Source organism: Channa argus, chromosome 11 (assembly GCF_033026475.1).
Source record: "Channa argus isolate prfri chromosome 11, Channa argus male v1.0, whole genome shotgun sequence".
In the NCBI taxonomy this organism is placed as follows: domain Eukaryota; kingdom Metazoa; phylum Chordata; class Actinopteri; order Anabantiformes; family Channidae; genus Channa; species Channa argus.
Window position 1 is genome coordinate 10,208,144 of NC_090207.1, and position 24,194 is coordinate 10,232,337.

A 24,194-nucleotide genomic window follows, 5' to 3' on the forward strand; every position below is an offset into this window, starting at 1 on the left:
TCTGTTGTCACACCCACCTCACGTCATTCCCCTCTGTCTCAGAATGTGCCCGCCGCAGCATATTGTCCTAACGAGGTTGTATATTGATCAAGTGATGCTCTTTGTTCTGGACGTCTAAATGGACATTCAGCCACTCTCACCAGGCCGTTATGGGGGCTGTTATGGCTTTGGCCTGATTACAATAGAAGCACTTAAAATGCTCAAGGCATGATGTTTTATGCAAAAGCACACTCAGCTTCAGAAGTGTACGTCTGCTATATTTCAGCATCTCCTAAGTGTATGCATTCCACTGTGTTTCATCAATGCTCACTGGTCGTTGGCCATCGCTGCGTTTTTATTGTGAGAGTGTATTTGTTTAAAGAACATGCTAATGTTCAATATCCACACAGCTCAAATGGATGGAGGGTATATAAATACAATTTCTGTTTGCGATTTACTCAGTCTCTCGCTTATCTGTACATGTTTAAAATTCCCGTTTGTACAGTGTGTGTTTGCGCACATGCATACATGTTCAAATGTGGTGCTTGCCCTGCGCCGATTTAATTTGAGGCCAATCAACTGTGACCAGGATGCATGTGGAAATATTACCCACAATCCCTTTCACTAAATCCTCGTTTTTCTTCCCTTCACTGCCTCCATCACCACACCACTACCCCATCCTGGTGATAAATAAGCTTTTCCAACCAATCATTTCCTCTGCTGTTTATTCATGAGTCAGTCACTTCAAATATTTTACCATTCATTGGGAAGCATATTGAATCAAGGTGCATGAATTATGAAAGTGCTTATAAAATTTAATAATGATATGAATAGTGCTGCTTTATGAGTTGACCACCATTAACAACAGTGATTTACCCTTATATTTGTTAATTAAATACCATAATCACTATTGTTAAAAATATGTTGCACTTTTACTTGAGTAATGAGTTTATGTACTTTTAGCAGATCTGCACATAGTTTATCACATTTTGCTGTTTGGAGCAGACTGCTCACAGGGGTCATGGTGACTCGTATCCAGTGGTAATGTTATAGTGTGTGTGTGTGTGTGAGTGAGAGAATGAGAGAGAGAGATATAATATGTTACGTCCGCCAGAAAGTTTAACAGCAGCCTGAACTTTTGTAGTTTTTTCTTAATACTGATCGCTTCTGGTATTACATTAATCCACTGACCTCTTCTAAGATGGTCAGTTAGATACCAACATATACTTTTATTATAGTACTTTAATAATTGCCTTCCCTTTTCCTGTTTTACCTGTTACCTTTTGCCATTCTTACTCTTTGATAATCCTATTGTTACCTTGCAACTCTGATATTCTTAGAAATCTTAGGCTTTATTCATGACAGAAATACAAAGTTTGCCTTGGGCCAAGTCATCTTTTTATTTTCCTTATCTCGGTCTCTCTTTATGCTCACTCCCTAAATATTTATCCAATGTTTCTTTTTTCCTGTAATAGAAACAAAGATCAGCAGTATTTATGGGAATTTGTTTTTTGTCTTTGTGTTTAAAAAAAAAAAAGAAAAAAAAAAGACTCCTCAGTGGAAAATGAAGGTGGGGGATATGCCTGCATTTGTTAACAGCTGTGTAATGTCAGAAACTGTAAAACATGCAGGTGAGGGTGTGAGTAGAGCTTAGTGTATGAAATGATTTGTGTTAGAATTGATCCCAAACACCTGTGGGAGGTTTCAGCCAACCCTACTAAGTCTAGACTGTTGACCTGATATGGACCAACTTCTCACATACACACTCGCAAACATACAGACACTTGACTAATGCTTCAACTGGGACATCTCACCCAGGCATCTGTGTCTGCGTGTGTGTTCGTGATGAAGGGGCCCCTGCTGTGCCCTGATGGGGACATCAATACCAAGCAGTTTAGGCTTTCGACACACCAGAATCAGAGTGTGGAGAGAGAGCAGCAGGTGGAGTAAGAGACAGACACACACACACTAATATTGGATAGGCTGTTCATGGTGGTACAAAGGTAAATATAATCAATATAATTCTGCTGTAGTTTACATTAATTTATTGTTGTGACCCAACAAGATTTATGGTAACATGATATTATATTACACGTGGTCCTGGTTTTAGTAGTTATGTAACAACTGGACCCTCTGTAATAATGCAAATTGTTAGTAATTTTGTTGCGTCTTGCAGTACTCAGCCATGGTATGTGGTGAACGTGCAGTCTGATGTGTTGAAGCAGGAGCCCCTGACAGCCAGCTCAGGTCAGAGGATGAGATGAAGCAGACAGCTGGGGAGGAGTGTACGTTCAGGGATGGATGGAGGCAAGGATAGAAGGCATTCTCCAACTGCGCTAACTTTAGACCACACATGTCTGGAAACCTCCAAAAACCTGTCCACAGCGTGTCACCACTTGCTTCCATAAAACCCCTTTTGTGTGTGTGCATTTGTGGGCCCCTTATATTGGAGAGCATTTCTCTATTTGCCTTAACGAAAGTGCACAAATAAACAGCACAATGGGGCCAAAACCTCTGCTAGTACAACAAATCTTGTTTATGTGTTGAAATGTCATTTTCTTTGCAGAAGCTTATTGTTTCAGCTTCCTGTTCTGAAAGTAAGTTCAAAAGTTCATGAACTCACAGTTGGAAGCGTGAACAGAATATAGCTTGTACCCACCAAGACATGACCTTATAGACCTTGTTTTAGTGCCAAAACCTTCTGCTTCCCCCACAGGGAAACTCAACTAGGCCAATTAGTTTGAATGCAGAACTAGTTTTGTTTCTACAAGAATCAATCAAAATGTCTATTATCAGAGAAATGATTTGGGAAGGAATTGATGTGTGTGGGTGTGTGCATATTTTTAGATAAGTGGAAAGAGAATACTTGCACACAAAGGTAACAAATGGATGTTCATTGCTGCTCACTGTATGCAAATATGGGAATGAGAAACAAATATCTTTATTAACAGACAAACACAACACAAGTGCACATAGCTACACACATACAGGAAAACTTTAACACAAATTGCCTGCAGCCCACTCTCCGGGACACCAGAACAAAGGCCCACCGAGCATCTTTTAGCTTGTTCGACGTGACACAAAGCCCCACTGAACTGACAGAGTTCCTGCTCCGTCAAACTGGGTCCTTTAAACGGGGCTGAGTTGGGATCAAAAGCAAGGACGCGACGGACTGCTCCCACTTTGCTCGGTTTGATCCTATTAGCTGCTCTTTCCCTCTTCTAGAGAGAAACACAAACGTTTCCACCATCCATATGTATTCAAGTATTCAACACCAGGCGCCTTTGTGACTAAGAAACCTTGTCAATATGTCCTTTTAATGTGGTGGTCATTCATTCTGGGGAGATTTTTAGATCTCTGTGATGCATCGGTTTAGCTGCTTTCGAATACGGAGAGAGACTGCAACACATTTTAATTATCACAAAAAATTACCAAGTAAGGCTCTTTAGAAATGTATAAACTAGGTGTTGTAAAGATTTTTATCTTCTTAATTTATTTTTTGTTTATGTAATTTATGGTACACATGCACCAGATACATCGATCAGGCATAACATTAGGACCACCTGTGCATTAAATTGCAGGCTGTGTGTACCACAGCAGTGAACAAGGTTTGTCTGCAATAAGGACCAAAAAAATGCAGCCAATCCAAGGCCTCAGTAATGTGATACATTTATAATTAGAGCCATACAAGGATAACTGCAAAGGGGCCCTGAACTATACAGTTTAACGTTAGAGGGATTGGTGTGAGCACATGCATGTTGTGCAGATTTGTAAGTGTGTCCATGCTCATATCTATATTTTATTGTAACCTTTGTTGCCCAATATAACGGAGGCATTACCCACAGTAAGACACACAAGTGGCCCGACAGTCCACTTAACCCCCTGCCAGAGACCTTGTCAGCTTCTCCATGGGAGTCTGACCCTGAAGGCCCTGAAAAATGCTTTGTTCATACCAAACACACACACAGCATTAATAAAGACACATACATGAATGTTTAGCTGAGGAGCTAAAGGACCATATAGCTTTTAAAAAAGGCATGAGGAAATAGCAGAAGTTACAGCAACTGTTACTACTGACAGCCTTATCTCATTCATATATATATATATATATATATATATATATATATATATATATATATATATATATAATATTTATATTTTACAAGCACGAATTCTGACAATTCTCTTTCTGGTTTCTCTGATCTACAGAATTTGCTGCATTTTTGTGTATTATAATTGTATTATATGGGGGGGGCGATGAACTGTTGGTCAGAAAGAAAAATTTGCAAGACGAAGACATCAAAAACATAGGAACTAGTTCTTTACAAACTAGAGGTGAATTTTCACAAGCAATTTTCTCGCACTTCATAACAATTGTTTTGCTTGGTGAGAAGTCTCATTTCAACATGGTCTGATGTTTTGGGGTAAACTTGTTGTCAGCCAACGGTGCATAGTTGAAATATGCAAAATCATGTTTGTACTGGACGAGATTAGAAGCGTGTATCACACAGACTGATCACCATCTAGTGTTGTTAGTGTCAGTGTTTCACTCATGTTGCAGCACCGTTGTCAAATGCAACCAAATGAGATTTTACCTCAGACACACGGCCAGGCCCCTTCTAAGTTGATAGTCTCCCTTAAATTGCTCCACTGCTTCTTTAAATGTGATGCCAGCAGCACTAACAACTCCTCAAACTGTCCCACACACTAAAGTATGTCGGAAAATGAAAATGACTGAGCTGAAACTCCTACATTAACAAGTGAAGTTCAAACAGAGACATGTTTCTAAAAACACAAACAAAATGTAGAAACTTTATTCATTAAAATACTGTTTTGACTCAGAACATAACCAATATACATCATTACATTTTCAAAAAAATTAAATACAATTTAAATCTTTTTGCAGTTTAGTTGCGCAGGAATATAACTTTTTAGGAAACAAGGTTCTCCCCATGGAAACCTGCTCTTAAAACACTTGTTTTTTTTTTATGATCAGCAGATGTTCTGGCAATTACCTCTGCAGCCACATCAACCACCATGCCCTGTCTGCCAGATCTTCAGCTCAATAATAAATCCATAACACTGAGGACATTGAGGAATTGATTGTTCTTAAAAGTTATGATTGTACTTAAAAGTTTGTATGTGAGTGCAGTGCAGCATCTCTAACATAGGTTTTCACTGCTCGGATGAAAGCATGTATTTGGCTGTTACAAACCCTGGTTTTAAAATTCAAAACTTGATTTGAATAACTGCCCAGATGATAGCCATCAGGAAATATTGCTTGTTTTTCTGTTATCTGATGGGTGTCTCAACACTGTCTCCCAAGGCAAGGTATTGTGTAGGATACAGTATGACTAAGACAGGTGTACACTGTCTAGACTGAGGCAGATAATAGTTGGGGCAAAACATGACATGATGTGACAAAACATGTCAGCACATAATGTAAGCAGTTGGCACAAGCATTTATTTTAAAAAAAATGAGTAAAGAAGTAATAATAAGTAATAGAATAAAAACTGGCAGTTAAACTTCAAGTCTTTCTCAGTCTATTGAGCAACACAGAACAAGTGAATGAGCTGATTTCTACGTCATTATTATATTATAGGTAGAGTTTGGATCATGGGATGCTTTCCTCTAATGTAAGATGCCAATGTTGTAATGCTCTTCACTACACAGCCCACTTGTATTGCCCTAAGACAGTAATTAGTGTAAAAAGGAATGACTGAGGCATTGTCTCATTATGTGAACAAGCTAAACGCATTAAAAACTTTGTAACTTTTACAAGGAGCAGAGGTTTGGGTAAACTAGAAGTCAAATGACAGAATATAGGGCATAAAGGGGAAACAATTTTTTTTTTTTGGAGTACCTTTTACTTTAAATGTAGATGATGTTCTTAGGACTTTGACTCAATTATTGTGTTTATGGTCTTCTACCACTGTACACAGAGGGTATCACATTTAGCCTGTCTAGCTGCAGACTGCTCAGAGTGGCCATGCTGACCCTTGTCCTCCAAGACCTTTAACGTTGTGGCTGACTGGTGTAACTCAGTGGGATGGGTGGTGGAAGCCTAACAAAACATTTCCAAACATGATTTAATCAGAAATAATCTGGTGAGGCTCACACAATATGAAACTATCCAGGACTATTTGAGATTGAAATCAGGGAATGTTCTTAGAATATGAAATTTAAGATGCGGGAGGAAGACTTAGTATAAAAGAAATGCAAACTTCTCATTTAACAACACTTTTTACATCCTGAAGATTCCCAACTGCACCTTGCGTACCTCTTTATACCATAAGCAGCTACTGTATACAATTGTATATATAGCAAATTTATACATTTTATAAAAAGTGGCAGTAAGCCAGAATGATCCAGGTACATACTGTACACAATTGCAATGACGGGGTCGGGGCTATAAAAATGAATAATCTTCTCTATAAAGTGTTATAATGTCACATTGCATTACAGCCTGTACAGTAATGAATCACCTAGATGAGAAGAAAAAAACCTGGTATATCTGATGCATTTTCCTTCACTGTGTGACATTTTATTTTTTATGTGAACCTCAAAAGAACAGCAAGCACTCAATTATTATCATCTTTGTCTTGGTAAAATTTAAGTCAGATTTGATTCTGTTTCTTTGAGCAATAGATGCTTGATGACTATACCCTTTGATCCTATCAGAATAAATGGGTTATTTTTGCTGTAGAGTTTTCTCTCTTGATAAGAGGAATCCCTTAAGGATGGAGGGTTTTCACATGACAACAGTGATTTATTAACATGCACAACTATAGCTACAATCTGTCAGTAGGGTAATTACATCCCACAGATAAACATAACTGCTACCATTTGGCTTCCCATGGCAATCGCTTTAAGTGTTACATACCCAACATGGCCTCACAAACGCGCACACACGCTACACATGCACGCAGGCATACATGCAGTAGAGTATTGTAGCTTACATGCTGTGGTTTGTGAACTGTGAAAGGGGGAAGGATTTATGAAAGCAGTGACATTATAACATCCTGACATGGATAGCTCCATGGCAACCTACCTTGAAGGTCAGTGTGTGTTGGCCCATGTGCATTTAGTGTATGGATATACAGTACAGTATGTACAGGGATGCAATAATTGTGTGTGTATAAAGCTGTGATGCAAGTCTTAATGATCACTGCAATGAGTGCAAATGCAGTCATGCTGAGATGAAACAAGCAAGACACACACGTGTGTGTGTGTCTTCTTTTCATCCTTGGTGCTATGTTTTCTTCTACCCACGTCTACTCTCTCTTTTTATGGTCCCCTCCATGTTTTGCAGCTTTTAAACCTTCATACATGCCTTTCTTCTTTTTCTCTCCTCCCACTCTCCATCTCTCCAGCCTCTCCCACATGGTATGCTTCCTTAATTTTTTTGTGTGTGTGTGTCCATCTCTGCCCTTTTTTGCCAGTTTTCCTACTCATTTCACTCCCCCATCCATCTGCTGATCATTTGTCCTGAGAGACAGAGTGAGGCAGGGAGAGAGAGGGGGTTTACAAAGCAACATAAGTAGAAAAGTGGACTGACATTCTTTTATAAAGTGCCAAATACAGGTGGGCCACAGGTTGTAGTTGAAAACACATGCTGTCTCTGTATTTCTGTCTCTTGTTTAGATACATCAGGACATACGTATAGTCTTTAAAGGACAACACAAAAGAATATTTTGATCATTGATACTAATACATTTTTCACAAAAATACAAAAGAAAATGCCCGTTCAATATAGCTCCGGAAGAAAGTGGCAAAGCCAGATTACATGATGCATTGACCCATTCAAATGAGCTGCTTTGTTATGCACCTGATAGAGGTTAAAGGTCATGTGTGCAGAAGTAGTTCAGCTATTAAAAAGCCTTCCTTTTCTACTCTTGTTATTTACAGCTTTATTATGTAGTATATTATTCAAAACATACTTGTATTACTGTATGTTTAAATTAGATTTAGACCCAATGAAAGATGTGAAAAAATCCTGGATGTAAATTTAATATAAAGGAGCAGAGCATTCCATTCTCCACACTTGAGTTTTTGCCTTTCTAACACTAAAACATTGTCTCCAGAGTTCAGTAATGTTCCCAAAAGTATGATTTACTCTACCTATAATTGTAATACATTTGAAAAGACTGTTTGGGTTTTACTTCAAGTCTGCAGCACCAGGGCCATTATGCAGTGCACCTAAAGTATTCTTTAGAGTAGTGTGTGAAGTTATAGAAATGGTGCACATTTTAATTTCGTCAATCCAGTGCCTGCTTAATCCGCTTTGAAGAGAATGTTTAGAGCATTTTAAGGTTGCAATGGGGACATTATCAAATGTCACCTACAGTTTATAAATGCAAACTTGCACCTGGGAATGTTTTCTCATGTCTGTATTTACATTTAAAATCGTACCAACGTGTTCATTATTTCACTTATTCTTATGCAAGCAATTACATAGCAAATTTTAGCAGCCATGTGGGCTGTTTGTGTTTATCTACCGTAACCTCATGGAACTTATTCACTGTTAGCTTGCTGTTCGAGGCTTGGTCCAAGTAATAGAACAAAGAGAATGAATGTTTAACTTTGCCCCTACTATATACATTTTACAATCTCGTTCTTATACACTCACAATAGGAAGACATGTTACACAGCTTGGAGCTATTTCATTGCCGCTGTTCTGTCTCAGCTGCCAAATACCATGCCACTATAAAACAATGACTTATGATTAATAGCAAACATGTCTTCCCATTCAATGATGTAAGGCTGTTAATTGTAACTAAATGCCCATGTGTGACTGTGCATACACTCACGTGGATCTATAAGCATGTATACACCCACTGTGATCTCAGTAAACATGTCAGAGCATACGGTATTTACAAAGGAATTGAAGTGGTTTTGGGGCAGCAATGATTCAGGAGAATGGCCCCAGGGTCTGACAGGATGTTGGGGGATGTGTCATTTTTCCCTAACTCCCTTGGTGACGAGTAGAGACATAAAGAAGCCCTTTTACACACCGAGAGATGTACACAGATCCACATACACACACACTCAGCTATTCACTCACATATATAGCCTACACACATCAGCGTTATACACTCATAAAAAATGGTTGTTTGGCAGTGTAGTGAGTAGATGAGCTCAGAGGAAGGATCTGTCTGTCTTTCTCTTTTCCTCTGTTTTGGACTTGAGCTGCAGCATGCTGATGCAGACTATATCAAACCCTGCGTCTCGCTTTTTCACTCAGCACAAAGAGCGGAACAAGAACTTATCTGTCACTGCTCTTAATTCATTGTCTCCCTGGGGCAAAACGAGCGCTGACAGACATAAATGGCAGAAATGAATATTGTAAGATCACAGTCAAGGGTGGCGGGTGGTGTTGGGGAAGGTGGGGGTGAAAGATGGAGAGATATGGATGAGTGTGCGGGACAGACAGAAGTGTAGGAGACTAGATGTGAGAAGGAGGAATAAAGGAATGCATGGGTACGTCCCATGTCCCTCACTGCTGACAGCCAGTATATTATACTGGGCTAACCACCTGCTCTGAGCCTGGAGTACACCCTCCATAAAGCTACAACAGATGGACACAGTAAAATGCACCATGACCAGCAGCTACACACTGTATGTGTGTGCGCGCGCACCTTATACTGCAGAAATGCCGTATAAACTATTTAAATATGTCTACATTCACATACCCCCCCACCAATGTCCCAAAGGCAATACCAATATGTGATACACTATAGGTCTGATGTCTCCATGTCTCTCCAAACCCCTCCCAGTGCTGTAAACTTATCAGCCAGTTAACCAGCAAGGAATGTAGCTGTCAACTCATAACAAGCAGCACTCACATGTTCTTCGTCTGACTTCATTGCTCTCTCCTTGTCCTTCTCTCTACCTCTGCACTGGGGGTTGCATCACCTTTCTTCACAGTATCATTTTCTTTAGGTTTGTAAAGCATCTAAGACGGTGGTATAACAAAATCAGAGTGCAGCACGAACGTGAAACAAGATCTTAGATCATAGAGAGAGAGGAGCTCCGGTTTATTAAAACATGGGTCTTACTTTCACAGTTTTGGCCATCACTCATGTTAATGATATTTGTAACACCAAGTAATATGCTGCTATACTAAAACTAAATCTGACAGTGCAAACAATGCAAATTGTGAAGATACTGTGGTGCAAACCCCCTAGTCAGCTATTTTGGGAGAAAACAAGGGGGTAAACCGTAAAATCACTTTCCAAAATGCCCATACACACCAACTTTCTGCTTCATCCATTACTGTACTAACCACACTGGGAACACACATGGTTCCACTGAGGGATTATTCCTAATATTTCAGCTGGTTTAGATACTCTGGCTTAACCTGTCTAAACAAGTGTGTTTCCTGACACCATCAGATTTGACATTCAATCTATTTGTGTTCAAGCCAAGGTTCCACGGTTCATGGGGCTGTTAGGCTGGTAGAAAATAGTCTGTTGTGTGTTATGACCTGCAATATGAGTATCCCAGAAGGTGGTATTGTCTTTTTTTGCCAGTCTCTCAGACAAAAAGAAAAATGTTTTCCATCTGCAGATCCCAAAGAAAAGAATTGCTGAACTGGTGAGGATTTATTTTCATTGTAGAGGGGAAATATTGGATGTAGTTATGTTTTCACCTCTCTCCACTACACTCCATAATAATCAGTAATAACAAAGTGAATACCTCTGGATAGAAGGCGAGGTCCTTTTTTTGACTAGTTTTAAGAACAAGAATGATCAATTCCAACATTCTCTCCAACATTCTCTCCTCCTCCCTTCTGCTTCTCTTTGTCTTTCAGCCCCCCCCCCAATCCTCTGACCCCAAACCAATTATCTATAATTAGACAACTGCAGAAACTACATTATATAGACAAGCCTGAGACGTTATTGTATGTGTTGAAAGGTCCTTCGCATGTATTCTTTAGTCAGAGTTCACTCAGAGTTCATCTCCTCTTGGCTCTCCTTATTTTCCCTCCGGACCAAAATCAACAAATGATCTTTTACGTTAGAAATATACACACATATACAGCACACACACCAAGATACAGAAAAAGGTTGAGAAAAAACAATCACAGATTTGCCTTTTAGGGTCCCAGTGCAGTTCTAATTTCTAGGTTACTGTGATTTGATTTACCAGGCACTGGAACATTGCCTGAGGATATTGAATTGAAAATATATCAGATGTATGAATTTCAACAGGAATAGGTGAAATAATGTAAATAGATCTGATTTTGGGTCACAAACAGGACTGGGCCGTGAAAGGAACTCAGGCAGGTGGAAAAATCAAGAGAGACAAAGGCTAGAAGCAAGGAAATGCAAAGAACAGAAAAAGAGGGACAGGCAAGAATGAGCTTTTAAACTAAGGTAGATGTGGCTTTAGACTTTATAATGCATGTAGCTTTCAGCAGTATCTAAGTGCTACAGTGTTGACAGCTTGTCAAAGACTCTGCAACAAAGAACATGAAGCAGGAGTGTTTCAGGTGTCTCATTTTGAGTTACAAGTTCACTATCTTCACACTTTGGTTGGACAAATGATGGATTCACACAGTCAAAATGTTGCCATCAAAGTGACTCTGGTGACGAGCTCATATACTGTATGCTGCTTTATCCAGAGATGCCCTGAGGTTTAGCCTTGAGAAGTGCATTTTGTCTAGTATGGTGCAGCTATGTCATATTATGTTGTTGCGATAACATAGCAGACAGAAAAGGAGAAATGATGAGCTAATTTTCTATCATTAAACAAGCAAAACATTTCATACAGATTATTTAGTTTTATGTATTTAATCCCCTGATGTGGTGGGTTAGTTATCACCTCTCATTCTGGGTCAACCCTTTAGGCAGTGATACAGCATTGTCCTGCTACAGCCCCACACTGAAAAGTTCTTTCTATTGAATCTTTCTTATTCAACTTGTTAGATGACTTGGATTGCTCTCTTGGATTGTGCTTTTACCTGCTGTTGAGCTTTCAACCTCTTGCTCTCCTCCTTTTCTCTGTCTTTCTCTTTCATTCAGGTTAGCTATCTGTCCCTGTCCTCCTTGCTTTGTGTCTGCAGCCACCAGTGCACAGCTCAGAGAAGTGGCTGATGGGAGTTCATTGCGCACTGTGTGTGCGTGTGCAAAAGCCCTGTGCATGCAGTTGTGTGTTTGTCTCTCTGAGTGTGTGTGTGTGCCCGAGTGTATGCACACCAATGTCAGTGGGCTGTGTAATTGAAATGGAAATGAGCCAATCAGCGACTGCAGTGGTGTGCCGCCTTACCCTGCATTCTCTTCACTGTTGCACCTCTTCCAAACTCTCTCTCTCTCAGTTTGTGACACGACATTTGTGTGGACAAGTTTCTGTGTATGTTTGTGCTGACAGTACTTGGCCCTTCAGTTTCAGCCCTGAGGGCCTGAGGAGGTGGTGTGAAAATGTAATCAGTTAGTAATAAAGATTATCTCCCCCTCTCTCACTCACTTACTCATTTGCTCTCTCTCTCTCTCTCTCTCTCTCTCTTCCCCCCCCCCCCCCCCCCACCCACATTCACACACACACACTGTGTACAGCTGATTTCTCTGACTTCTTGTTGTGACCCACAGCTCACTGGGACAGCTGTGGCATAACAAAGACATGTAATTATCACCATTTGACAATTAGCCGGCCATCCAACTTTGCTCCTTAATTACCTATTTTACTGCTAGAAGGCCTCAGCTGCCACTCTCTGCTGTGACTCCGGTCTCACAAGAATGGAAAAGATTGTTTCTCATGATGTTGCCAGAAGTACGTAGTAAAATACAGGGGAGTAATTATGGCGGTTGGGTGGAGTTAGTGCATGTGTGTGGCAACTGAGGGCAGAGAGGAGGTACTCGGTGCCAACTCCGTCTGGAAACCTTATGATAGGATTTGTATTTTCTTTTTCTTCTGTTTTGCACAGATCTTAGAAACGTTAGTAGAATTGTTTGATTTTGTAGTGTTTAATTATAACACAGTGACTTAAACAACCATATTTTTGTCATCTCACAGTTAATTGACCCTCACGTTTAAAAAGTATTTTAAACACAAATGTATTTATTTAAACCATAAACAAACTGTTTATATCTAACAAAACTAGATACATAGCACTAGTGACACCTTTGCTTGCCCACTTTGTTTTGTACCTTGTAGTGGCATCAGAAAGAAAGAAAGGATAAAATATGACTTTAGTGAATTATCATTTAACTGCTTGTTTATAGATTTTCCTTGGTTTTTAATGATGAATTATTCTTGTTGCACATTCCACACACAAAATTTTATTTGCATTTTCTTTTTTGCAGCCTGGATTAGTTGACCCTGCAGTATGTTTGCACTTACTCACTTCTATTGACTCCAGTGTTACTGTACCACCTCTCTAGCCTATATTTCACTCTTTGGGATTCTAACAGAGCAGAGCCTTGATTTACATTCCATTGGCGCAACCTCTTGGTGCGCCAATGGAATGGTGCTTCCTCTGTGTATCCACTGTGTATCGTACACAGAGGCTGGCGCATGTCTGAGCAGCACATGTCCATTTTGTGGCTAGGAATGCTTTTCCTTTCACCTCAAAATTGGTGACCGTTTATAGAACAGAAGCAGTCGATTAAGGCTGCCATTGCTAATAACAAGACACCAGCCGCATCTAAAATTCCCTCAATACAAGAGTTTTTATAAGGACAATAGATACCGCTTTCTACAAAACACACAAAGTCTTCCAGGATACATCTTGTTGACGATCCTGCGAATAGGCTTGGAGACAATTTACACCTTTGGCTGTACACACAGCCATGTAATAAACATACACTTTAGTAGTATTTCCTTTAATGTTAAATGTGTGGTTGGAAACTCCTGCAAAGTGTTGGATTGCCTGAGAGCCTGGAAATACTATCCACAGTATTCAGTCTTGCTGCCTCTTTTTGTTTTCCCTCTCCCTCTTTTGGAACCAAGTCCTTTCTCTCTCCCTCCCTGTCTATTTCTCACCCTCACTCTCTTTCTCACTCAGTGCCATTAGCAGCTTCTGGCTGTCTCACTACTGTTCCTTTGCCAATGTGCCAGGGAGCTCACTGAACTGATAACACAAACCTAATGTATGTGCGTGAGTGTGTATGCACTTGGATTTGTGTAGTGGGTGTGTGTGTGCGTGCGTGTTTGACTGTTACATGTTACAAATGCTTATCCTGTCCCTTTTTTATGTGCTCACTCACCCAAACATCCTCTACTTCATTTGCAGTCAGGGCCACGAGCCACTATTCTGCCTGCTGAGGCAGGGAGAGAAGGGCAGTCGAAACATCTCTCTCTCTCACTCACACACACTCACTCTCACACACACACACACAGATTCTGTTGCCAGTGAATGGGAGGATGTGACCATTAAGTCAGTGACATTTTAAAGCAGTGAGGGAGAGGCATGCCTCTTTCTGAATCTCCACATACATGTTTTAAATGAGATGTGACAGATGAGCTACTCCACGCCTTGGTTTAAACACCCTCACATTGGTATTTCCCAAACATGGGTAACCACAGAACAGCATTTCACATTAGCTATGCTCATACAAACACGTATAAAAAACAGTGGACACACACGATCACATTAATAAGAAACGACCGTCGTTGGATTTGTCGCTTGATGGTTACATTAATCATTTGATTATACCAATCGGAATTAACCGGCAAGCTGCCAACACCAGATTTTGCACAAATTGCCATCTAAACTTCCAAACAAAAGGTCTGGTTTGCATTGTGATTATTCTATCTAGTTGACGTAGTAAACACAGTTTAACAGGGTTTTCAGTACATAAACGGTGATTATATCTTAGAAAATCTTTCTTTTAAGAATGACAAGTCAATCATTACATTGAAATAATAAGCAGAATAGATGTAGTGTTTGGAATAGAGAAAGCAAATAAGTAGGTAGAAACTGACTGTCAGTAGAAAGACAAATAGCAAAAGAGACATTTGTCAATTATTCTGCAGCACAGTGAAGTATTCTCACCAGAATCTGAAGATTTCTGAGATATTCAGTGCCAATCAATGACAATCAAATTTTACTAAATATATTTATATATTTTTAAACCAACAAAAATAAGATCTTTAAAAATATTGTTTTTTAGGATTTAACAGACATTGTTTACATTAGAGCAACAGAAAAGGTTGCATGGCAAGAGAAAGGTCACCATGCAGATTGAGTAATGCAGTAGTACGTTAATCCTGGGGCTCCAGAATCCTCAGGATGAATTTATTTTAGCCTGTTATACGCTTTGCCCCTTGTGGGACTTGAAGAGCCCCTCCTGTAGGACAGCAGTGGCATTCTTTAATTAAAAGTTTTGTCAAACTCTTGTCAGGTTGTGCTCTTACAACATTAAGACTGAGGCTCAATTATAAACTCACACCACCTGGCTTCAGGGTGAAATGAGTCAGTAGCACCAGCTGTGTGTGTGTTTGTGCAACTCTGTGGTTTGCATCGTCAAGCTTCAACCCTGCAGTATGTTTGTTCTAAATTGAGGGCATCCTTAGCACATTTACAGGTGTTCAGTGTTTTTTCTTTTCTTTTCTGTGAAGCCCCCAGCTACCCCAGGGTCACACAATCCTAGAACTAACCAGAAAATCACCACAGCCATTACTCTTTAATTTTGGTATCTGTGAAAATCTCACAGGTGAGACACCTATTTTGTGAGCAACAGAGTAGAAACTGTGGAAGAGTGTGTGTAGACAGATGTGAGCTTGTGATAGTGTGTGTGTGTGTGTGTGTCCTGTTGCTGAATCCGCCTGTATGTATTGAACCCCTGTGACCCTATGTAGCCCGGTCTAGACTATTGCAGCCATAAAGATGTCTCACTGCACAGCCCTCAGAGACAGCAAGGCTCTGTAGTTCTCCTATCATGACATTTACTGTCTGTACCATTCGCTTTCCCCATCATCATTTCTTTTTTTTCTTGGTGGCAGGGGAAAAAAATTAAATAAATGTTAATTTTTATTTTTGTTTGTGTTTTTTTGGGGGGAGAGATACTTGTTTGCTATCATTTAGCAGGCAGATGTGTTTTTGTGTGATTAAATACGAGTTGCAATGATAGATTTATAGGTAATAAATTTACTGAAGCAAGAGGCAGACAGTGCAGGTGCTTGTAGATTTTCTGCACAGCATTGAAACAGTGCTGAGAGATCCAACCTGTATTCTTTATGCATGTGCTGAATTCAAAACAAATTTTGTCCATAGTAACTGAAGTGGTTTTGATACATCAACATAGTTTATAGTTTAAGATTATTTGTGAACTTTTTTTCATACCCTAAAAATCAATCTGGTTTATTTTAATATTTCATATATATCAAAAAAGTGACCCTATCTCTTATCTTCTGATAGGTTCCATCGTGGGGACTACCACATTGATGTGTGCATAAATGACTATCTGGATGTCTACTGTCCTCACTATGAAGACACAGTGCCTGAGGAGAGGACGGAGCGCTACGTTCTCTACATGGTCAACTATGATGGCTACAGCACATGTGACCACACTGCCAAGGGCTTCAAACGCTGGGAGTGCAACAGACCGCACTCCCCAAATGGACCGCTCAAGTTTTCAGAGAAGTTCCAGCTCTTCACTCCCTTCTCCCTGGGCTTTGAATTCAGACCGGGCAGAGAATATTACTACATATGTGAGTACACCTCATGATTGCACTGCACATAGTATAGTATATACAAATGGATGTGTGACAGAAAATGCCAACTTCAAATGTTTTAGTAAGGCGTTATGCCGTATAACTTAGAACTGCTTCACTACCTCTTGGCACTGATTCGCAAAGTCTGTGGAGCTCTGCTGGAGCCACTATTCATAAATATATTCCCTCATTTGGTGTTTTAAAGATTGAGTTGGCTGTCAAAACATTACAGCCTGAAAATGCGTAGGTTGTTGAAATCAGGTGACATTTCACTTCCACATCCATCAACTCGACAATGGTTATTCCATTGGTGTTGTATGTTAGATATTAAAACTTCTATGGTATATTTAGCATATTTCAAATCTGCACAGAAACCTATGCACTCTCAGGGAAATATGAAGCTAAATAACTTTCATGAAATACAAAATGGCTCTTTTCTGACCTAATGGTTTTTCTTTTAAACAAACAGAACAAGAGAGACACATACACTGTCACCCATATTTTCGCAACTTCACTACAGAGCAAGGAGAGTGGCATTAGTGATCCGAACAGACGCTTTCGTGTTCTACTTTAAGCCAACCTTTTCACACTGCTCTCATCACTCGTCAAAAACTCTTCCCTAAAATGGCAATGGAATTCATGGGGGAGTTAAATTGAGACAGTTTAAAAGTTATAGCTCTCTTCCCCCGTATCCTTCAAAAACATGGAGTGCCCTCCATGTTATACTCCTATTCAGCTCGTGTTAGATGTTAAGTTGCCGGCTTCTTGGCGTAGGAACTGAGCCTAACGGGGTTCATCTGAAGTTAAAGCCCCTGGGAAATTCGGTTTTATCAAAGCAAGGTGATAGAGCTGAATTGAGTTGAGTTGAGTTTGTCCTCCCACTACAGACTATATCCACACGGGACACGGAGGAGTCGGTGTCAACAGGCCATTCACTGCCACTCGCTCAAAACACATTTGTTACAGCAATATGCTGAGATCTATCTATCTATCCATCTAAAAAAAAAAAAACTTTGTATCTGTTTATCTGTAAAATTTGACCCGTGGTAGTATTGCAGCTCTAGGTGGCTGTCAAACCCCTGTGTCTTTATGTTTCCTCCTCAGAGACGGGAGCTCTACATACTGAGATCTGTTTTCTGAATTGGCACCTTTTTATGAAGCAGTTAACCTGACAGCCAGCCAAGACTTCGGTTCTTTATTCATGTAACATGTTTCGCTCTCTCTCTCTCTCTCTCTCTCCCCCCTCTACTCCGTTATAGTTTAGAGACTGGGGTAAAAAATGTAACAAAATGAAAATCAAGACTGCTCTTTCCATGGTTAATAGGTGGTTTCTCTCTCAAGCTTGTCCACAAAACAAATAGCCTGGAATCCTTTCTACAGGGCTTTCAGCAACCAGGTGTCTGACTATTTGTCTATTAAGAAGTAACCACATTTCCTTTGCTTTTATGGACAATTTGCATTGTCAGCCATAAGATATGAGATGAGGGAAAAAATGGAAATCTCTCAAGTTGGAAGCGTAGATGGGGGTTAGCAAAGGGTTATACAATTCATCCCCTACCTCGAGTCTCTATTTCTAACTCCTTTTTGCCATTTCTGTTGAGAGATGCTTGTCCTAAGGGCTGGATTAAATTACACTGCGACCGACAAGGCTACCATGAAACACATCCATTCTGCTGCAGCACGCCATATTGGTTTAGTTGCCCGCGGCTTCATTGGCTATTGAATGATTTTAGTGTATAGCTACTGTGGTGTATATTAAAGTCATCTACCACGAAGTCATCTGATACGTGAGTTCCCACTGCCATCGTGTCAAACCTGAATGTCCATAAGTAGCCGAGGGGCAGCTGATGGATAGGACGGTGTCTTTAGTGGACAGCATGTCAGGATTGAGAGAATTAGTTACACGTATACACAGCACTGGTTTCTATTGTTACCATCCCAGTGAGACTTTTCTATGGTCAACCACTAGAAACATACAGGACGTTTTAACTTTGCATTGACTTGCCATACATCATTTTATAAATAGTTAAAGGTTTCAAGTCAGGAAAATGTAAACATACTTTAAATAAAATCACCAAAGGAATACCTTTAAAAGAATATAACCTCATTACTGTAATTTTCCTGGGGATTGACTCAACCATTGTTATAAAGGTTCCAGAAATACAATGGTGAAAAATAAATTAATAACCCTGGCTCACTCATGATTATATCTAATCTTTTATGTCCAATACCTTTATAAGAGCTGAACTAAATGCAACGGATGATTGCAACACAGGAACAAAAAACCTTCCCTTATCTTGTTTGTACATGAGGAAAAGGTCAATGACCTGTGGTCATTTGGGCTGGAGTAAACTATTCAGGCTGTTTTTATAAAGGTTTTACTTACCTTGTGTAGTATATGCCTGAATGCACAGTTCATTTACTTAAACTGCTGCTGGTTTGTTTTGCCTGAACTTTGTTTTCTGGAAATTCCTACCTGTTGAATGTATTGGAGCGTTGTTGTAAGAAGGAAAGTTAGCCCCTCTGTGAAAACATGCATGTTGTCAAGAATCTGTCTGGCTAAAGTGATCTTGAGAAAGACAATTGTAAAACTCCCCTTTTATTTTAAGTTGAAAAATATCCATATAAACATAGCAGATAAAGTCCAGCGTCAAGAAAAGTAACATTACTTTGAGGAATATTGAGTAACCACGGTCATAGCTTACAAAATACAACCAGGCAAAGCATAGAAAAATAATGTTTGTATCCAGAAACAATAAACCTGACAGGAATGCATGCGTTATTTCTGCAGCCAACACTGTGTGGGGCAGGAAAGATCATAACAACCTTTACTGCAGTCGTTTCCTGTCTGTTTTGTCATTAGGAAATCCAAAGCTTAGTGATTTTTATTTTTTTAAACTGGTATAAGCAGTTTGTCAGTGTCTGATAACACCACACTGGCTTAATGGAGTGAAGGCATTGCTTAGCTCTTTTTAATGATAATGATAATGGTTTGGACCCAGGTTGATTTCTGAGATGTGGATGCCTATTGAACTATGAAACAGTTTTGATGATATTTAACTTAAGTCTGTTTTTATGACAGCAGCTTGCCAACAACTTTGTGTTAATATCCAGTCTCATTATTCTCGCTAATGAGAATAAAGACTGTTGTCAGATTTGAAGTTATCAATGTGTACTGCTGTGCAGTCATGGGTAAACACTGATTAAGCTTTAGACGCATTCTGCATCTTTTTAAGAACACTTCACTTGATTTACTACATGTACCACTAAATAAATACACTACATAGGGCAATTTCCCTTGATTTTCAGACTATTGTGATGTGACTTGAATGAACAGTGAAATAACTTGTCAATTTTAAGGAAATCTACCACTTAAAACTGTCCTTCAAGTAAAGTCAGATTTGTAGTTTTACTAAAGCCGCAGTGATCCCTAAGAAGGGTATTTCTTTTGCCTTAACTGAAATGAAATATTTTAGTAATAACTGTCATTTAGGGTCTTGGATGTGGAGATGAAAGACTTAAGTGGCCTTACCTGCTCAGTTGCACAACCTGAATTTAACCAGGTTTTCTGCAGGAATTATTAAATGTTCATGTTATCATTTCTTACTGCAACAGAAATGTTAAAGCAACCCAGAACAAACATTTAAAACAAACACTAATTCATAACTCATGGCTTTCCATTTTTAAAAGAAAGTCATATGCTTCAACAGAGAAAAGACATTTCTCCTACACTGAAAGACTTGATCATATCTGAAGTTCAGCACAAAGGCAGTGATCAGACATTGCCCTTGTACCCTATTTGCCTACATTGCGTGAGTGCGTAGTGTAGCGTGGCTAAGAGAGAAAACTGTATGCATCATTACCTTCTGCAGCTGGCTATACTGAGCCACCTGCACTAGGCAGATATGTCAGTGCATCTTGAGGGAGAGGTCACTATTAATGAGCGCATGAGGCAGAGGTTAGCAACAGTTACTGTGAACAGGCTCTTGTACCTGAGACATAACAGTAAATCTTCTAGAAAAATTAAAGGAAAATGTTATTTCTTTAGAGCATTTTGCGTCTATCTTGCTTTTGCCACCTTATTTAGAGTAATCATTGTTACGCTACAAACAGAACAGCATTTATAAACTGTATATGAATATATACATAATAATTTTTTCTTCTTCTCTAATAATTTTCTCCAGCCAAATGACCTAATGGATGTGGTATAAAAAAAAAAAAAAACCTGCCCTCAGTGACATGACTGATTAGCTTTCTTCTTTGCAGATGAAAATTAAGATGTCAAATTATATTCCTGTAGAGAAAATGCCCTCTAATGGTCTTTTCACCCTATGAGTTTGATGCGGGTTGAGAGTTGATTTGTTACATCTCTGATAAAATTAGAGAGAGGAGACAGGGTTCTGCTGTCATCTGCTTCAACAACAAAAACAGCTTAATCAAAGCTAGCAGGATGGGGGAAATTTACTCAAATGGAGGTCGTAATTCTTTTTTCTCTTTCTGAAGCAGGTAATTGAAGACTAGAAGAAAACTAGAGTCAGTCAGGAGCCAGGACTTTTTCTCAGAAAACACCCAGATGCGTTTTCTTTACAGGGCAATATAAGACAGAAATAAAGAATTAAATAAAGAATAGATTATAGAAATGTATCCGATTCAGGGACATGCAGGGAGAAATGTAACTCCAACAGAATATGCAAACAGTTCAGCGAAATGCACTATTAGCAGTGAGTGAGTTTGGAAACCTCTATGAAAGACAGAAAGAATAAAAACACAGGGGGAGCACTGCATGGGTCAGAGTTCACCATGCATTCACGGTTTAAGTGAAATCCATCTCACAGAATGCTGACACAAGCACGTTTCTAATATGGACACAATCCACAGTCTTGTGTTTGAGTGATTTTAATCTGAAAAGGGCAGAAATCCAATATCAGTGGCAGCTCACTGCAAGAAATAGGTGACTAGAGTTATGGTGTTTTTAGGCACGTAAGATATGTGGCCGATAAGAAACTTGCGTGGTGTGATCATGCAGTGGCATATTGGCAGCAGAAATAAAGTGCAGTTTTCTTGCTGCCTGACTTGCTCACCTATATGAACTGGAACTGCTCCTCACAGTAAACACAATCAATAATACCTTTGCATCTCACTTGTGGTTGGAGTTATTTTATAGATACTTTTGAGATTCATATTGCAAGAAAGAAGGATATTACAGTCACACAGTGTGTCCTAAGGTGATTCTCTGCCTGATGTCAAATAAACATTTGCTAAATGCCCAGCAAAACCCAGAGGATGGATGGATGATTCCACCCATGTTAGATTAGAAAATGAAAAACATTCTGTGAGGCTCACTGTATGCCTGTGGGCCAATATGCAAACACAACACAAGACTAAGATTAATCGTAAATACCAAGCTAACATGCAAGAAGCCCCTTTGATATTCATAAGGCTTTTCCACAAGATTTCATAAGGTTTTATTTAACTGCACTGGACTGCTCTATGAACACAAAGCTTAAACATATTCTCCAAAACGTAGACTATAACTGTCATGTGATTGATCATAAATCCTATGATGCAAAAGGCGTCTTCGAGACGCTCTCGAGGGTGGAAAGGAGTAGACCTAGTAGAGCAGGCAGCAGCAGGAAAATGACATTAATGGACAAATAAAATAGAGGCAAGGGGACAGTGTAAGTATGATGGTCTGTATTTTGTTACAGGTATGGGAGGGTTGCTAATAATGATAAAGAGCCAGTGCTGTTCCATTTGGTAAGGAGGGAACCTGCATATGGACACTATCATAACTCAGGCCTTTCATTCATTCACGTGAAAAATCAACCCTGTCATCAGCATTCAGAAATGATCCGACAACATGGAATAATGTGACAGCAACCTACACATGCATGAATAGACATACAGAAAAGCCACACAGATGCATGCTGTCTGGAATGCATTACCATAATCCTGATAGATGGACAAACCGCCACCTCCACCTCCCCTGGTTAGTACATCATTCCTTGTCTCCCCTTTTCATCTAGTCTCTTTTTTGGATTTTAGGACTTTCTAACAACGTCTGCCCCTGTGTCTCTAGATCTCACTAGATACTTGCCAAGTATGCATTTTATAAAGATGAGCAACAATAAAACTGAATTTATGAGTGAGGAAACATTGCAAATGCAGCAACTCCTTTACAGGGTACGAGGGATGTCACTAGATGATTTATTGATTATGAAAATTATATGTATTATATGTGATGGCCTTGACACTGTCAAGATGTCAGCCCAGCTGAACAGCTATGTGGAATTATAGATCAGCATATTGAACAGCACTCATCACCACCAAAAATCATCAAAACACCACATAAGGGAATATCCTTTGGCATTCACAAATGGTGCAAAATCTTGCCAAGATGCACTGAAGCCATTCTGGCAAACTGTGGTGGCCTAACTAACACATTACTAAGACACTTTATTTTGGCATTTTATAAATCTGCCTTTCATCTCATGAAACACATGTTGCAAAAATGGCAAAAAAAAAAAAAAAGTAATTTTGTCCACTGCCTTTTGAGCTGAACCAGTGACACAAGAATAAAACCTGTTAAATGTCAGTCCATGACAAGCTTATTGGAGTTTCAATGGTCCGCTATTTAAAAATAAATTGAAAACAGTCAGCCAGCGAGCCCACTGATCAGACTTGGCTAATAACAGACCATCATCTAAGTCATGGCACACTTGTTGACAGCCCATGGAATGCAAAGCAAGGTTGAAAAGTCTCTGATCAAATCTGAATTTGACTGCCAATAAAGTAGTCATCACTTAGCCTGCCAAAAAACAAAACAAAATGCTGCAAAAAACTAAGACATCAAATGAAAAGTAGAGGAAGGGAGGGCTCAGACTCAAAAGGGACAAGATTTGTCTGAACAACTGTCATCATGGGTGGATTATTAAAATTATAGGACATTTTACCCTTGGCCATTAAACAATTAACCCAAATATTATTAACCCAGTGCATTAGTCATTATGTTTAATTAATTATTGTTCATTTATTTGTTATTTTACATTCTTGTCTACTGCAACACACACACAAGTCTGCACACAGTTTTTCTCATTTATTCAGTGGGTGTAAACTTAGACCCTAACAGGAATATTATGATTCTGTGTGATACGCTAAGTGCAATAATGAAACATTATTATGTGTAGTGATTTATTATTTTGCGAGTGCTTTAAAAGCTAAGATTAGTAAATCACCAAGTTTATTGTAATTTGATTACGAAGACATGAATGAGTTAATGAAATTCGAGGGTTTTCAATCACTTTCAGTCACTTACTTTTCATTTTCAAGAACACGCCATAATTTGTTAGGACATTATTATGTGTTCGATCACAAAATTATGATGCTTGATATATGCTGACATACTAGAGAAGGAAAATAATTCTATCCCCACATTACTGGATTGATAAACAACAGTGTGAGGAAGCTAGTGCAACGTATAATTAGGCATTATTGATTTTAACTCATTCCTCCCCTTCACGTATATATTTCCCCCCCCAACTTCTTTCTTTATTACTTG

At 39.3% G+C, this 24,194-nt stretch overlaps 1 protein-coding gene across 2 annotated transcripts in view; it reads left to right on the top strand.

Moving 5' to 3' along the window:
• Nucleotides 1–24,194, top strand: part of efna5b (ephrin-A5b) — an 89,464-nt gene that overhangs the window by 53,947 nt on the left and 11,323 nt on the right. For both annotated transcript variants that reach the window (XM_067521515.1, XM_067521514.1), the window contains exon 2: nucleotides 16,341–16,633. In XM_067521515.1, coding sequence (XP_067377616.1) covers nucleotides 16,341–16,633 — 293 coding nt within the window. The remainder of the gene's footprint in view (nucleotides 1–16,340; nucleotides 16,634–24,194) is intronic.